At 40.1% G+C, this 16,595-nt stretch overlaps 1 protein-coding gene across 4 annotated transcripts in view; it reads left to right on the top strand.

Moving 5' to 3' along the window:
• The window catches only part of DNAI4 (dynein axonemal intermediate chain 4), a 65,086-nt gene that overhangs the window by 28,534 nt on the left and 19,957 nt on the right, over positions 1-16,595 (top strand). For all 4 annotated transcript variants that reach the window (XM_072649774.1, XM_072649777.1, XM_072649776.1 and 1 more), the window contains exons 8-10: positions 7,108-7,302; positions 13,237-13,436; positions 15,465-15,551. In XM_072649774.1, the coding sequence (XP_072505875.1) occupies positions 7,108-7,302; positions 13,237-13,436; positions 15,465-15,551 (482 nt within the window). The remainder of the gene's footprint in view (positions 1-7,107; positions 7,303-13,236; positions 13,437-15,464; positions 15,552-16,595) is intronic.

Raw genomic sequence — 16,595 nt, 5'->3', positions numbered from 1 at the left:
CCTTTCCCCTAAAAGTACGTCAATACAATTTTCAAAATATCTCACTTGGAGGGGGCGGGGCTGGGAAATTGGATCAGGTCACCTATCTCAACAACAGAAGACTTTGCACAGAAGACTCATTAAATGATGTTTAACGTTGTTCCTGTCACACGGTAGTGTTTAATAAATGTTTATTGATTGATCGATGAAGGAACTGATGGAAACTACATGTGGGAATATAAAGAGATGCTTTAAAGCATTAGGTGCTGGCATACTAAGGTGGTACTTAGAATTCAATTCAGAATCAATGGAATATTAAGAAATATCCAAAAAGTTTCAATATCCTGAAAACTTCATGTTTGCTAAATATCCATGGTTCTATTCCAATTAGTTTGTTCATCTATTTTCCTTTAAAACCTTTCAGCGCCAGATTCTTAGATTGCCATGTTGTGCTCATGATGAACCGTTTGTGTCTTCCTGCTCACAAAATAGTACTGTTGCATGATAGACCACTCACATTATGAAACAGACATGTGAAACATTGGGGAAGGGGTAGGAGGGGGCTCCCCAGAGGAGAGGGCGCTTTACCCAAATTGTGAGATACATCTGAATGCACTGAACGGATAACACTCAACAAGGTGACTCTTTGGAGTCTTCCTGAAGGTACTTGGTTTTTGATGTGGTATGTCATACTGTATTGATTAAGCTGTTGGCAACATGCATTTGTCTCACTGCCATCCTTGAATACCAGTGTAGAAAAGGGAAGATTAGACAAATGGATGAATGCATAAATAGGATAAAAATTTATTGAGCGTTTACTATGTGCCAAGCACTGGGGATACAAGTAGAAAAGTCAGGCAGCCCCTCCTCTCCAGGAGCTCATTCTAATGGGGGAGACAGTATGGACTGGAAGGTCAGATGTAAAGGTCCCATGGTCCTCAGGCAGCAAAGAGATGGCCACATCTCCTCTTGATGCTGTTGCTACCTCCTGTCAGTTTCTGATGGTGAATCGTTTGACAGACCCAAGGACTTTGATGGGAAGAACTTTCATTTTGGGGTCTTCGGTAGCAGTGGCCACAAAACTTCCAGGAGCATATGCCAGATGGCATGTTCTTGGGGGCTGCTTTCAAGGATAATGGTTGAGGGCACTTGATTGGAAGCAGTGCTGTTCTTAAGGCTCTTGGGCTGACTCTGTGATTGGTGGTCAGAGTCCTTTGATAGCCTGGGACCTGCTACCTTCCTTCTTTCCCTTAAGGGAGATATTCAGAATATACAAAACATGTTCAGAATAACCATTTGGAAAAATGATGTGCTAATGTGAGGTTCAGAATGTGGCAGGGACCTCTAAGTCTTATTTATTTTACATTTCCTAGTTACTTTAAAAGAGTCTTACCTGGATTATAGGTAGTCACAACATCTCTAAATTTTTCAAGGGTCTTTACTAGGTAAGATCAGAGATAAAGAAAGCAATGGGCACAACTATTCTGAGAGTAAATTCTTCAGTTTCCTAGTTGTTGGTTTGTTTTTTCATCACATTTATATATCGTCCTTCACTTTGTAATGTTATAATGACAAAATGCAAGGAATAGGGATCGTTCGTGTCTCTGATTTAACTAGGGTGGGAGCTCTGAGATAAGAAAGCTGCCTCTACCAGTGCAGGTCGGCACCTTCCCTTCAAGAGTCTTAAAGTATTCCGTGGGCCTTGAGAGGGGGATGTGATTTACCCACAGTCACACAGGTAGTTATTTCTACAAGATGCATTCTAAACTGAAACGATCCAGGCAGCATTTTATTGTGGGCAAGTCTTGATCCTTTGGGGCCAGTAACAAATATCACTTGGCATCCCACCTTCCTTCTCCTCCTAGGGTCAAATAAAAGAGAGATAGATGAAGAAAGCAGCAGAAAATAGAAAGATGCCATACCATAATCAGAGAAACTCCGCCTTCTTCCTTCAGTTTTGGGCTTCCATGACTGTTCCCTCCTAGCTATAATCCATTCCCGTGAACTCCCTCCCCCAAACACAGACTCCTTAAAGGGACAGGAAAACGAGTTACTCTGCTCCCCCCAACTCTACAGAGTAAGAGGATAGACCTTGTCATGGAGACCACACATCCTTGTTTTTTTACTCTCTTGCTAAATGTTCTGCACATGGTGGCTGGAGAGATGGAGTTAGAGCCAGAAAGAGTTCAAATTCTGTCCCAGTTTATTCCTGGCTCAGTGACCTTGCGCAGGTCACTTAACTGCAGCCTCAGTTTCATTGTACGTAAAATGGGGCGGTAGGGTACAGAATTGCCTCTGGATTCCCTTCCAAACCCACATCTCTGGATGCCAGGCAGTCCAGTTTCTCCCTGGGGAATAAAGAGGAAATGAGAGTGGGCTATGGATGTTCTTCCAGTAGTAGATTTTCCCTTTTGTCAAACTCTGGGGTCGTTTGGTTTCCTTTTGAAAGGAGTTTTCTTCCCTAACAGATATTTTATCAATATTCTAATCTCTTAAAATTCTCCTCCATGATTTTCCACTAGACTATTACCAATTATATTTGCCTCAGGAAGCAACTTCTGGGCATGGTCAACTCTCCTCACAAACAATGTCCTTTTAAAAATTAATAATATTTTATTTTCCCCCAATTATATATAAAACAGTTTTTAACAATCCTTTAAAGTATTCATTTTGAACTAGATTATAGAAAAAGCCTTTCCATGTACGCAGTATGACATAAGAAGAAGATTCAGTCTAAACCATGAATTTCCATTTCACATTATTTATTTTTAAAAAACTATGTAATAAATGCTGCACATAATTTTCAAAGGTACCCTATATTTCTTGGCTTCCTTCTAAGTTTGCTTTTATTCTCTGCTTTGCATTTTTCATTTTTTCTCCCTCCACCCCCATTCCACACTAGAGAAGGCCATTTGGCACAGATTTATAAATACATGTAAACCTGTACTATAAATACTTCTATTTATCGGTTCTTTCTCCGGAGGTGGATAGCATCTTCCTTCATAGTTCATCTGTAGTTGATTTGAGTGTTTATAATACTTAAAATAACCCAGTCATTCACAGTTGTTCTTCAAGCAATCTTGCTGTTACTGTATACAAATTTCACTGCTCATCTCACTCTTCATTATTTCATGCGTGTCATTCCATGTTTTCTAAAATCAATGAGCTCATCGTCTCTTACAGCATAGTATTATTCCAGCTGTTTCCCATTAATGGGCATCCCTTCAGTTTACAGTTCTTTGCCACCACAAAGAGAACTGCTAGAAATATTTTAGAATGTATAAGTTCTTTTCCTTTTTCCCTGATCAACTTGGAAAAGAGATTTAATAGTGGTATTATTGGGTCAGAGAGTATAGGCAGTTTCATAACTGGTTAGGCATAATTTCAGATTACTCTCCAAAATGGTTGGGTCATCTCACAGTTCCACCAACAATGAATTAATGTCCCAATCTGTCCATATTCTCTTCAATATTTTTTGTTTTTCTCTGCTAATCACTTTATCCAGTCTGATATATAAGATGATATCTCAAAGTTGTTTTAATTTGCATTTCTGCAGTCAGTAGTGACTTAGAGCATTCTTTCATATGACTATATATAGTTTTGATTTCTTCTTCAAAAAACTTTCCGTTCATATCCTTTGACCATTTGTGAATTGGGGAATGACTCATATTCCTATACATTTAACAAAGGTCTTTACATATTTTAGATATGAGACCTTTATCTGAGAAATTGTCTATAAAGTTTTTCTCCAAATTTTCTGTTTTCCTTCCAAGCATGTCTTTATTGGTTTTATTTGTACAAATCCTTTTTAATTTAATGTAATCACAATTATCCATTTTACATTTCACAATGCTCTCTACCTCTTGTTTATTCAAAAATTGTTCTATCTATAAGTCTGATAGGTAATATGTTCCATGTTCTTCTAATTTTCTTATGATATCTCCTTTCATACCAAAGCTATATATCCCTTTTGACCTTGTCTTTGTAAATGGTTTAAGATATTGGTCCATGCCCAGTTTCTTTCAGGCTACCTTCCAGCTTTCCCAACAATTTTGACCAAATAGTGAACTCTTATTCCCAAAGCTTATATCTTTATATTTGTCAAACAGAAGGTTACTGTAATCATTTGCTACTGTGTATTGTATGACTGCTCTGTTCCACTTATCAACCTTCCTATTTCTTAGCCAGTAACAAATAGTTTTTGATAATTGTTGCCTTATAGTATAGTTTAAGATCTGGTAATGCTAAACCTTCTTCCTCTATATTTTTTCTTCAATTCCTTTGATGTTTTCGACCTTTTTATTTCTTCCAGATGAATTGTGCTACTTTTTCTAGCTCAGTAAAATAAATTTTTGGTAATTTAACTAGGATAGCATTGAATAAATAGATTAGGTGAAATTGTCATTGTATTCTGTTTGTTCTGCCTACCCATGAACAGTTAATATTTCTCCAGTTATTTAAATCTGACTTATTTGTATCAAGTGTTTTATAACGATGTTCATGTAGTTCCTGGGTTTGTCTTGGCAGTCAGACTCCCACTTATTTTAAATGGAGTGTCTCTTACTATCTCGAGGATTTGTTGGTGATATGTAGAGATGCTAATGATTTATGTGGGTTATTTTGTATCCTGCTACTTGGTTAAAGTTATTCATTGTTTCAACTGACTTTGTATTGAATCTTTAGGGCTTAAGTCTATCATTGTATCGTCTGCAGAAGAGATAGTCTTATCAGCTCGTCGCCCATTCAGATTCCTTTGCTTTTTTTCTTCTCCTATTGTTACTGCCAGCGTTTCTGATACAATGTTGAATGATATTGATGACCGCAGGCTTCCTTGTTTCACTCCTGATCTTACTGGGAAATCTTCTAGCTTATCCCATTACAAATAATGCTTACTGATGGTTTTAGGTAGATATTTCTTGTAATTATTCTTATAATTTAAGGAAAAATCCCTTTATAACTATGTTTCGAGTGTTTGGAATAGGAATGAGTGTTATATCTTATCCAAAGCTTTTTCTGCATCTATTAATATAATCTTATGATTTTTGTTATTGATGTAATCAATTATATTAATAGTTTTCCCTATGTTAAACCATCCCTGCATTCCTGGTATAAATCCCACTTGGTCACAACGCAGAGTCTTTGTGGCATATTGTTGTTGTATGTGTGTGTATATATATGTAACTCCTAGCGAGTATTTTATTTAGGAGTTTTGCATCTGTATTCATTAATGAAGTTGGTCTATGATTGTTTCCCACTTTTGCTCTTCCTGGTTTAGATATCAGTGCCATATTTGTCTCATAAAAGGAGTGTGGTAGCCTTCTTTGTCTATTATTACAAATTATTTAATATTGGAATTAGTTGATCTTTAAATGTTTGGTAGAATTCGCTTGTAAGTTCATCTGATCCTGATGATTTTTTCTTAGGAAACTCATTCATGATCTGTCAAGTTCTTTTTCTAAAAATAGCTTTATTTTGATATTCTGTTTCCTCTTTTATTAAGCTACACAGCTTATCGTTGAATAGTCCTTGGTTTTAGGAACTTACATATCATGGACAGTACAGGGCCTGGACATCTGCCAGTTTTCCTGAAAAATACCACAAAAACAATTTCCATTTTCTTCAAGGCACGTTCCTGTCCCAGGTTGCATCCACAGGCAAACTCTGGGCTTCCATGTATATTTTTCTATTCTTACATGCCTGAGGAATGTTATGCTGGGAAACTGGATCGGCAAATATTCTCTCCAGTTAGAGAGTGATAATCTAATAGCACTTCTTAGACTGTGCAAGGATGCCTATGATGTTTATCACACAACTCTATTGGGATTCCACTGGGATAGGGTAAGGACTTGAGACACACTCCTCAGATTTCTGACTAGATATCTGCTGTTTACTTGGACGGTTTGTCCCTGCATGACTCTCACTGTTGCTTGTGTCTGCATTACCAGAGGGGTCCTTGAAGACCACCTTCCACCGGCCTAGGCCCTGACCCCCACACAACTCATTGAAATGATCATCGAAAGCTGGTGTAGCCAAAAGCAAACGATGAGCTTCTCAGGTGAGAGGCCAGACCTCAAGTGACAAAATCCATGTTCAGGCCATGGCCTGAGCCTTTCAGCTTGGCAGAGCTTGTCAGAAGCATCACTCTGGTTAGCATCGCCATCAGGCACCCAAGTTACCGTATTTATTTAACGGCTGCGTTCTAATCTGTTCTGTTCTGTTTACAATTATTTTATATCTAGTCTAGTTATGCTTAGATCCATTCTGTTTTACTTGTTTATATCTAGTCTAGTTGTGTTTATATCTGTTCTATTTTACTTATTTCATCTCTACTCCAGTTGTGCTTATATCTCTTCTCTTCTGTTTATACTCACACATGTACTTGCTGTCTTCCCCCTTGCGTGTAGGGATGGTTTTACAGGTTATATTTGTATTCACAGCACCCAGTGCCTGGTACATAATAGGCACTTAATAAATGATTGAGTAAAATAGAAAATTGGAGATATGTGGGGCAACTAGGTGGTGCCATAGTGCACAGAGTGCTGAGCCTGGAGTTAGGAAGACTCATCTTCAAGAGTTCAAATCTGGCCTCTGAACCTTACTAGCTGGGGGACCCTGTTTGCCTCAGTTTCCTCATCTGTAAAATGAGCTGGAGAAGGAAATGGTGAACCACTCCGGGATCTCTGCCAAGAGAACCCCAAGTGGGGTCATGGAGAGTTGACAGCAACTAAACAGCAATAAGTAAACACTTAAGAAATGACCAGCAGTTAGTCTTAACCCTTCCCCATACACCACAACCGAGCGATGGAATTGATTCACAAGAAAGATTCTCCCACTGATCTTTCCCTAAAGCAAGCTCTGCCTGTACGAGCTTTGGAGAGACTGCTGTATCCATTAAAAAAAATAACATCACGTGCTACACTGTCACACACATTCAATATTACCTGTAGTTCTTGAGAAATGAAAAGGAGATTAAAACTCATGGAATTTGAGGAATCCTGGAAGGATCCTCTTGCCCCCATCGCCCACCATCATGAAAACAGAAAAAAACATTCACTGACTCTGAATGATATCCTGTGGGTAGTTTTTCATTAAGCACCTATTTCCTATTTTTCTCTTGGTATTTTACAGCGAGTGAAAACAGTTCTACAATCGATGTGGAAAGCATCATCATGGCTAAAATTCACGAGGAAGAGGAAGATCGTTCAGAGTTGATACTGAAGTCGGAAAAATTTCAAGAGGATTTATTTTTCATGGAGAGGGTTCTCATGGAAAACATATTTCAACCAAAACTCGCAGCTTATCGGCAGCTTCCTATCCTAGAGGGTATTTTTAAAAAGTAGATAATTATGTTTCATTCCTGCAGAAGAATATGTATTTTCTCTTCTATGGAAACCCTGCTTATCCAGAGTGTCCCAAAAGTCTGTTAAGATTTATAAAACTTCAGACTTCAGTTTCTAAAGATGAACTTCATCTTGACCAATGGTGTGTCATTTTAATAGCACAGTTATCCCTTCCATATTACTGGGATTAGTGGTATGGCACCAGCTCTCTGTAAAATCTTTGTAAAATTTTTTTGGCCCTGCTTTCATACCAAAGAAGTCTGAATTTTTCTTTTTCTTTTACAGGATGTTTACACTACCTTATTGTAGAATTTGGGTTAATAGGCTTCATGGTTCACAAAACTCCCCCCAAGTTCCCATTTAGTTTCTTATGCTGACGTGCAGTATATCAGAACTGTGATGGGGAAGTTGTGATGTGGAAGGGATAACTGTGTTTATAAATTGTAGAGCTGTTCTGTTTGAAGGATCATCAGGGAACTGTCACTGTGACCCATACCCAAACCTTGAGTCCTCTTAGAAGGGAGCCAGCAAAGATTCATTAAGTACCTACTGTGTACCAACCACTGAGCCAATCTCTGAGGTTACAAAGAAGCACCAAAAGATAGGGCCTGACCTCAAGGAGCTCGTGTTCTAATAGGGGAGAGAAAGGAAAACTTCTGTAGCTTAGTACTAGATGACAGACATCAGGACTCACAGGCAGGACTTGAAGAAGCAATGCCAGCTTAGTGCTATAGGGTTGAGGGCAAGCTCAGAAACGAGCCAGATCCAGACAGTTACCTGGAATCTGGCAGTTAGTTTGCACTGAGGAATACAAATTCAGGTGAGCAGCCCAGAACTGGAGTGCATGCAAGAGCATACAAAAAATGGCGTTAGAGAGGCTGGGTGGCGGGCGAGGCATTCTGAGCTACCACTGAGTAGCTCTACCAGTTCAGAGGCTCACACGTGTTCAGATCCACAGTTTTTGCAAGTTTGGAAACTACATTTCATGATTTCCTGTATGGATGATCAGACCCAGTGGGATCGGTTGACTCACAAAACAGAACAATAAGCCAGATGCCAGTGACTCATGGTATTATGGGAATGATATCCACAGCAATAGGGTACAAGAATTCTCAATGGGCAGCGACTCTGACTCATAGTGCTTGTGTCCCCTGGGCCAGGCCATGTCAGACCTCAGTGTCTTCATCTGTAAAATGAGGGCTTTGGACTGAATGGCCTCTGAGGGCCTTCTGTCTCTAGTGCTGCTTGGTCCTTTCAAGAGGCCAAATTGCAACATATATGATGGCAGACATACCTTCCATGATCCTGTTTTCCAAACCAAAAAATAGCAAAATGTCTGACAAAGGATAATCTTTTTTACAAAGACTAGTGAAAATTACACTTGCTTTTCTTGAAAATGAGATTGTCTCAGATAAGGAGAGATTTCTGGCCACCCACTAGGAGACTTGGCACTAGTTTTCTGGCTAGCCAATTCCCCCTAGGTTGAGGAGTGCATTCCAGATGACTGAAAGACAAAACCAGTTATGGCTGACTGCTGTCTCCAAGCCTGGGAATTAAGGAGACCACTTGACTTCCCAAGACACCTTAGGCAGCTCTGTCTGAAAGTATGGCTGACCTGGCCCATCTTTTTGGAATAAGAACAAAGATTTAGGTGTCAGTCCTCCAGATAGGTTGGTGACATCAATGTGAAACAGCTGGATTTGGGTTTGAAATCGTTGTCGCACACAGGGACGATTTCTTACCCTCTGCCTTTTATTTTTTTTCCAGACTCCATTCTGATCACAAACATAGTGTTGTTATGACATGCCTTGGCCGTGAGTGCACAGATTTGACCCACTGCCCTTATTTTACTTGTGACAAATTTGAGGCCGAGAGTAGCCAAGCACAGAGACAGGGAGATGACAGTTGTAACTTGAATCCAGGGCCTTTAACTCGAAATCCAATGTTCTTTCCATTATATGAATAAAAATGAATGAAAAGAGCATTTATGAAGTACTTGCTGTATGCCAGGCCTTGTGACCTTACATCCTAATAAGGGAAAATAACCCAGAGGGGAGCTGTGGGAAGGGGAAGGGGGACTGCCCCACTTGTTTCCACTAATTAATTAATTGCAAATTACTTTTCTGTGATTGCATTTTGGGGGAGTGTCTCCTGTTTAGGACTTACTGAGATTTAGGAGAACACCATGGTCTTATTTGACCTCCTTACAAGTCATTTCATGGAGTGGGTTCTTTTTTCCACTTGCTGCACGTTCTGTTGATGCCCAGCATCAGTATTAGTGGGGGACGTTTTCCAACTTTGCTCCCAAAGTCTGATGGGAATGTGTACATCGACTTAGGATGCTGGACGTCAGAACAAGATAGAAGAACCGTACCTTGTGGCGGGGAGGCAATAACAAAAAGAGAGATAGGAGGCAAAGGGGATAGCTGGTGGTACAGGGCATAGGCACGGGCCTTGAGTCAAGAAGACCTGGTTTCAACATATACTATCTGGGTGATCCTGGGCAAGTCACTTAGCCCTGTTTGACTCAGGGAATGGCTGCAGTTGAATGATAAGGTTAGAAGCCAGGGCAGAAGAGCTGAGATGTGGGTGAGGGGAGAGGAAGTGGAGGCCCAGGGAGAGATGCCTTTTTCTAGAAGTTCCCATCCCAGCTTTGATGCTGACCAGTAACCTGTTGCAGTAGAGTAGTTGAGATGCCCTAAACATGGGCAGTGCCTTGCAGACCATTCAAAGGTCTAAGGAGGGATCTTCATCTGGAGTTGGAAGTGACATAGGAGGCCATCTGGAGCAAACCTTCTATTTTAGGGGGCAGGTGAAGGGCCTGACCCAGCCAGGAGCACACAAGTAGTGAGGGTCCGAGGGGATGATGACAACTGTCAGGATGATGCGCTTCCTTCTGGGGAAGAATGAGAGCCAACTCTAAGCTGTGGCTAGTCCACACCCACAGGTAGGATGTGAGACCTGGGCTGGAAAGGGTGGCAGAAAGGAGAAGATTCGAACACAGAGAGGCAGCAGCATAGCTTGGTGGCAGAAATGGATTACTTGGAGTTAGCTCAGCTCTGGAATCAAATCCTGCCTTTGACATTTACCATCCATGGGGTTGGACCCAAGTCTCTGAGCTGAGTCTCTGTGTTCTCATCTGTAGAACAGAGATAACAATGCCTGTAGTCCCTGCCACACGGAGTTGTGAATGTCAAGAAACATTTAAGATCAAAGGACACGTTAAAGTGATAGGCTGAAGCTGCAAACCTTCAAGTGCCATAGAAATATGAGCTGTTCTTATTGTTAGAGCAGGAAAAGAAAACAAGGATTTTTTGGTTGTAATTATATATAACATTATAATTATAATATAGTTTTATAACTTATACACCCTTTTAATTCCCTTAAGTGGCCTTCTCCATATCTTTTAGTGTAGGGTGATGCATCATAAGATGTTTGAATGAAAGATTAAGTCATATTTCTTTTCCCTAGTAGTGTCTCTCAGGGTCAGACTTTGGGGAGGCATGTTAAATGAACAGAATTTTTAAAATGGAGACTTCTAGGTCCTCAGTGGAGGACCCTGCCCACCCCTTTTATTTTTCTGTTGAGAGATGCTGATTCACAGGGAAAAGAGTCATCTGAGACAAGTAAAAAACAACTTAATTTGAGGAGGTTTAGAGAAGAGCTAACTAGCATATATAAGCTGTTTTTCATTTATATTATGTATATAATATATACATATATGTGTATAGACATACATATAGGTATACATACACATGTATGTGTATGTACATATAAATAGAAATATACCTGTGCATACACACCTACCTACATACATACATCTTTAAGCTTTGCAAAGCACTGTGCATCTCATCCCATTTGAGCCTTCCCACCTTGGGAGGTAGGCGCGATCATTTATTCTCATTTTACAGATAAAGAGTGGAGGTTTTGTGACTTGGCCTAAGTCACAAAGCTAGTGTCTGAGGCCTGATCTGAGCTCAGGTCTTCATGACTCCTGAGTCCAGCGCTGTATCCGTTGTGTCATATAGTTGCGGAGGAAAAAAAAATGTTAAAAAAAGTTTAACTTGTTTTTGAAATGCGGAACAGATAGTATAATCTTTTATTAAACAAATATGAGAAATCATAAAACCTTAATAATGAGAGAAAAAAGAGATACTATATATCCCCAGCAGGTGGAGAGAGCCATGTCCAATAGAGATGGAGGTAAGGAAAGGTCAACATCTCCACCTGCTGACACTTGCCCCAGCAGTTCACTCTTTTCCTCGAGCATTTGTATCTCAGGTCTCCCCTCACTAGCCATAGCTGACCTTGCCTCCTTGAAATCTTGCTGTCCCGTCTCCTCCCCCACCAAAATCTGCCAGCTCCTGCCCTGTCCTTTGGTTGTGTTGATTTCCTGTCTGATTGGCTGTTGCTTCATTGTTCCAATTTGCTGCCAAGAGTTCACATGCCTGGTGGCCTAAGCCAGGAGAAGCCCCTTCCAGATGGCCATTAGAGACTTGCGAAGTCTCCAAAATGACCATGGCTAAGAGTGATTCTTGTTCATTGTGTGCAGCCCAGGAGCCCCTGAGCGGCTTATGTATTCCCTGCCTTATTTGATGTTTTCTATACAAACTGGCCCATTTTAATAAAATATATATTTTGCCAGTTTGTGCTTAGTGTTTTTTGTCCTACTTGGAAGCCTAACAAGTGAAATTATATTTTAGCAATATAAATAGCTTTTGCTGTCTCCTAAGGGAGACCCTATCGAATTTAGGGAGAGTTCCAGGTGTCTAAGCAGGGACTTTGATGTTCAAGCTGGCTTAATTGGGTTAATTACAGTGTAGGGCGCCATGTTTGCAGAAAGCATTCTGTATCTAAGCTGTATTTCAGGAGGAGGGAACAAAAATCCCCACATTAAGTAAAGGTCTTTTGGTTAGTGCCATCTAACTAATTATTCTTTCATGGCAGCTTTGTAAGATGGCCTTGTTCGAGTCAGCAAAAGACGTGCTTCTCATTCGTTGAGATTATTGGCTCAGTGTTGGGCTTTGGCAACCTCACAGTGTGTGTGTGTGTGTGTGTGTGTGTGTGTATAGATATACATGTAAACACATATGTAGATGGATGTTTATACACATTTTACACACACATGCATAAACATGTAGATGTATGTGTGCACATATTTACACACATATATACACAACGCACACATGTACATACTTATACACAGATATAGGTATACACACATGCACATATGTAGATGTATGTGTGTACCTATTTATACACATATATACATGCATGTGTGCACATACTTATGTATAGATATACACACATATGCACATACGTAGATGTATGTGTGTGTACCTATTTATACACACATAGATGCACATATATACACAATGCATGTATGTACATATTTATACACAGATGTAGATATACACACATGCACATATGTAGATGTATGCGTGTACCTATTTATACACACATATATACATGCATGCGCGCACATATTTATAGATATAGATATACACACATATGTACATGTAGATGTATATATATACTTATACATACATATACACATGCATGTGCGCACATGCTTATACACAGATATAGACACATGCGCACATGCACACATGCAGATGTATGCACGTACCTATTTGCACACATATACACATGCATGTGTGCACATATTTATACACCAACATACACACATATGTAGATGCATGTATGTATGCACCTATTTACACACATACACGTGCGTGTGTGCACATATTTATACATACATGTAGATGTACGTACCTATTTACACAATATACACATGCATGCATGCACATACTTATACACAGATATAGACATGCACACATGCACACATGTAGACATATGTATGTATATACCTATTTACACACACATATCTGAAGAAATTCTTTTGGCTGTGCCTTAGGCAAGGAAGAGAGTTATCACCCAGTCCCAAGCATTAAGAGTCAGACTGAGGATGAGGAGGAGACAGAAGTTGTCGAAGCAGAGCATGTGGGTGCCACGGAAGAACCCATCCCGCCCAATCTAGAGCGACTGTGGTCCTTCTCTTGCGACCTGACAAAAGGACACAACGTGAGCAGCATGGCCTGGAATAAAGCCAACCCAGTAAGTTAGCAAGTAGGCCTTTGGAGAGCATCTTCTGGATGGAAGGGTTCGAATCAAGCGTTCTTGGCCTCCAGCCTTGTGCAGGAAGTAAGACTGAACTAGAACCCCCTCAAAGTAGGGACACATCCACTTCTAGCAGCATTTTTCCAGGGATTTGGAGACAGGTGCTGCTTGGGAACTTTCCAGGTACTAGCAGCTTCTATGGAGAGTCACCACAGCTGTTCCTGGGGAATTAGAGGATCATAGACTGTAGAGCCACCCACCCTTCTGTAAGTGCTCTAGCCTTTCTGTACTTTAATTTGAACATTCATCCTCCTTCAGGAGGGATGCCAGAAGGTTGGTTGTACATTCTCAGATTATACCAGGTAAAGCAATAAGACTATTTTTAAGAACTATATACTAGCGCTTATGCATCCAAATGAGTTGAGTGTGTCACCACCTTCAAAGTAGTCCACTTGGAAGGCAATATACTTGTTCCAGCAGTGCTTCCTTTACATTCCAAAAAGAAAAAAAGAACCCCAAAGCATTTTTGGAAACCCTCTCCCTTCACATAATTGATGGCCCAGCCGAAATAATTATGGGCTTTTCTTCACACGTTTCATTTACCATCTCTGGGTCTTTAACCAGATTATGTGCCGCATTTGATATACCTGCCCTATCCTTAGAATCCCTGCCTTCCCAGAAGCTCATCTCAAGCTTCACTCACTGCCTTTGTGAAGCCTTTCTGGCCCTACTCTCTCCTAGCCCTTAGCGTCCCCTTCAGCATATTTACTTTGCACATGTCTTTACTTCTATTTTTATATTTGGTTTCCCCTGCTATAGAATATAAGCTACCTGAGGACAACAATTTCATTTTTTTCTTTGTATTCTCTACCACGCACAGTAAAAGCTTAATTAGTGCTTAGGGATTATAGATGACCCTGAGCATCAGGGTGACTCAGAAGAGCCTCAACAGGGCAAATTTCTGTCCTTTGAAAATAGATTTTCTTTTTTTTTGGAAGAATACAAAAACCATGTTCGGTCAAATCTGATGAATGCAGTGAGTGGGAGAGTGGGCTGATAGCACTTGAGGTCTGTTCTTGAAGGTCTTTTGACCTGGGCTCTGGGAATTTTAAAAAATATTTTGATGATTGTATTTTAATAGAATTGATTTTCTTTGACATCCCCTGTATTTTGTTGTATGCATTTAAAACCATGATTCTGAGAAGAGGTTCACCATAAGTTTCCTCGCACTGCTGCCCACAAAAAGATGAGAAACCCTCCCGCTAAAGCAGTGAGATGAATTTTTTTGTATGCCTCATCAGGTTCTTTTAGAAGAAAGTTCTCAAAATATTTTGTGTCGTGGCAGTCCATTGACATAATTAGTTCTCTCCCCAAGGTTCCCACAGTTCATAGACTAGGAGAGCAGACAGTCCCCCCCAAAACAGCTGTCTTATTTTTAAATTAATACATAAAAAGGTGTTGTTATGCCTATAGAGTCTTGTATTAGTTATTATAAATTAGAAGCTGGTCATCTGTGTTGAAACTCATGTAACAAATGTGAATACTTCAATTAGATTTCCTTTCTACACAATTAATATGGATTTGTGTTGTAAGAAACATTTTTTGTATGCCATCTCTGATATCTAACAAGGTCCTAGTCACGTTGTAAATCTGTTCAAATTCAGTTCTTAGTTCTTCAAAAGGAAATGATGACTCATGAAATTGGGAGTCTGAACACGCCAGCGTCAGAGCCAGTGCTTATGGGGGGGGCAGGGTACGACTTTTACACGCCGATGCTCTAGGCGTCTAGTTGTGTGACTTTTCTGTAAATGACTTGCAACTTTTAGTAAATGCTTTTCAACTTGTAAGTCATTTTTTATGCTTGCAAGTCCTAATGCTTCTATCTTTAAGATGTCTAAAAAAGTCTTATTTACCTTGACTTAAGCCAATGCAGTTGTCAAAACAATTCTTTAAAAGACTAATGCATTTGGCCATATTTCTGTGCCAGCTGCGTCTTAATTTTCCATCTCTTCTTCTGATTTTCAGGACCTGTTGGCTGTTGGTTATGGCCAGTTTGGCTTTAGAGAGCAGAAGAGAGGACTGGCTTGCTGCTGGTCCCTAAAGAATCCTATGGTAAAACCAAGAGCCAGAAGGACAAGAGATTACAAATGGAGATTTCCCTATATCAATTTTCTGTGGATCGAATCCCTAATAGTTGCAATGCATTTATTATTTTTCACAAAGTATATTGTTTATTTCTCCCAATCTGTGCTAATTGTGGAAGTCAAATGAAGCTGTTGAAAGTCCTGTTTCTCCTGTGCACAGGTTGCTCTGGGTGTCTTGTTTTCTAGTCTTCCCACACTGACTCAGTTCCTCTTGGTATGGCTGCTGAGTAACAAAGCACTGCGTCATTTGATCAGGGTCTTTAGCTATGTGACAAACCATTTATCCTCTGTTTCTTCATCTGCAAAGTGGGGGATGACGATGACTGCTACATTCCAGGGTCATCATGAAGATACGTGGTAGGAGAGAAGTAAGGACTTTGTAAACCTGGGAGTGTTATAAGGCATGTAAGGACAAGGCTACAAGAGGACTTTAGATGGCGTCAGAGAGCAAAGAGCAGTAGGCCTGCAGTCCTGAGGACCTGAGTTCAAATCCAGCCTCAGACACTTACCATCTGGGTGACCCTGGGCAAGCAACATAGCTTCAAATTTGAGAGTTGGATGCAGTGGCTCCTAAGGTCGCTTCCAGCACTAACTCCTGTAACCACTCTGGGCAAGTCACTCAACCTCTGTCTGCCTCAGTTTGGGGATACTAATACTGCCTATCAAATGAAATAATATCTGTCAAGTGCTAAGCACAATTCCTGGCACATAGTAGGCACTGTATAAATGCTTATTCCCTTTCCCCTTATTATTATGAAATAATTATGAAATATAGTTATCAAAATATTAAAAGTTAACAAAAATATTTATTTAAAAAAAATTCACAGACCTCAAGTTAAAAATGTGTATACTATAGAATTCACATGACAAAAGGATTCTCAAGAGATGGTGAGGTCCTCCAAGTCCTCCTGTTTAAGGATGACAGGGTCTTGATCCCATGAAGCCCCAAAGGATCTCTTCAGGGAGATCTACAAAGACTCCAAAGTGTTTGTCCTAACCATCCACACTGGAA

Source organism: Notamacropus eugenii, chromosome 2, assembly GCF_028372415.1.
Source record: "Notamacropus eugenii isolate mMacEug1 chromosome 2, mMacEug1.pri_v2, whole genome shotgun sequence".
NCBI classification, from domain to species: domain Eukaryota; kingdom Metazoa; phylum Chordata; class Mammalia; order Diprotodontia; family Macropodidae; genus Notamacropus; species Notamacropus eugenii.
The sequence above is the reverse complement of the archived record's forward strand: the minus strand, read 5'-3'. Positions and strand labels throughout refer to the sequence as shown.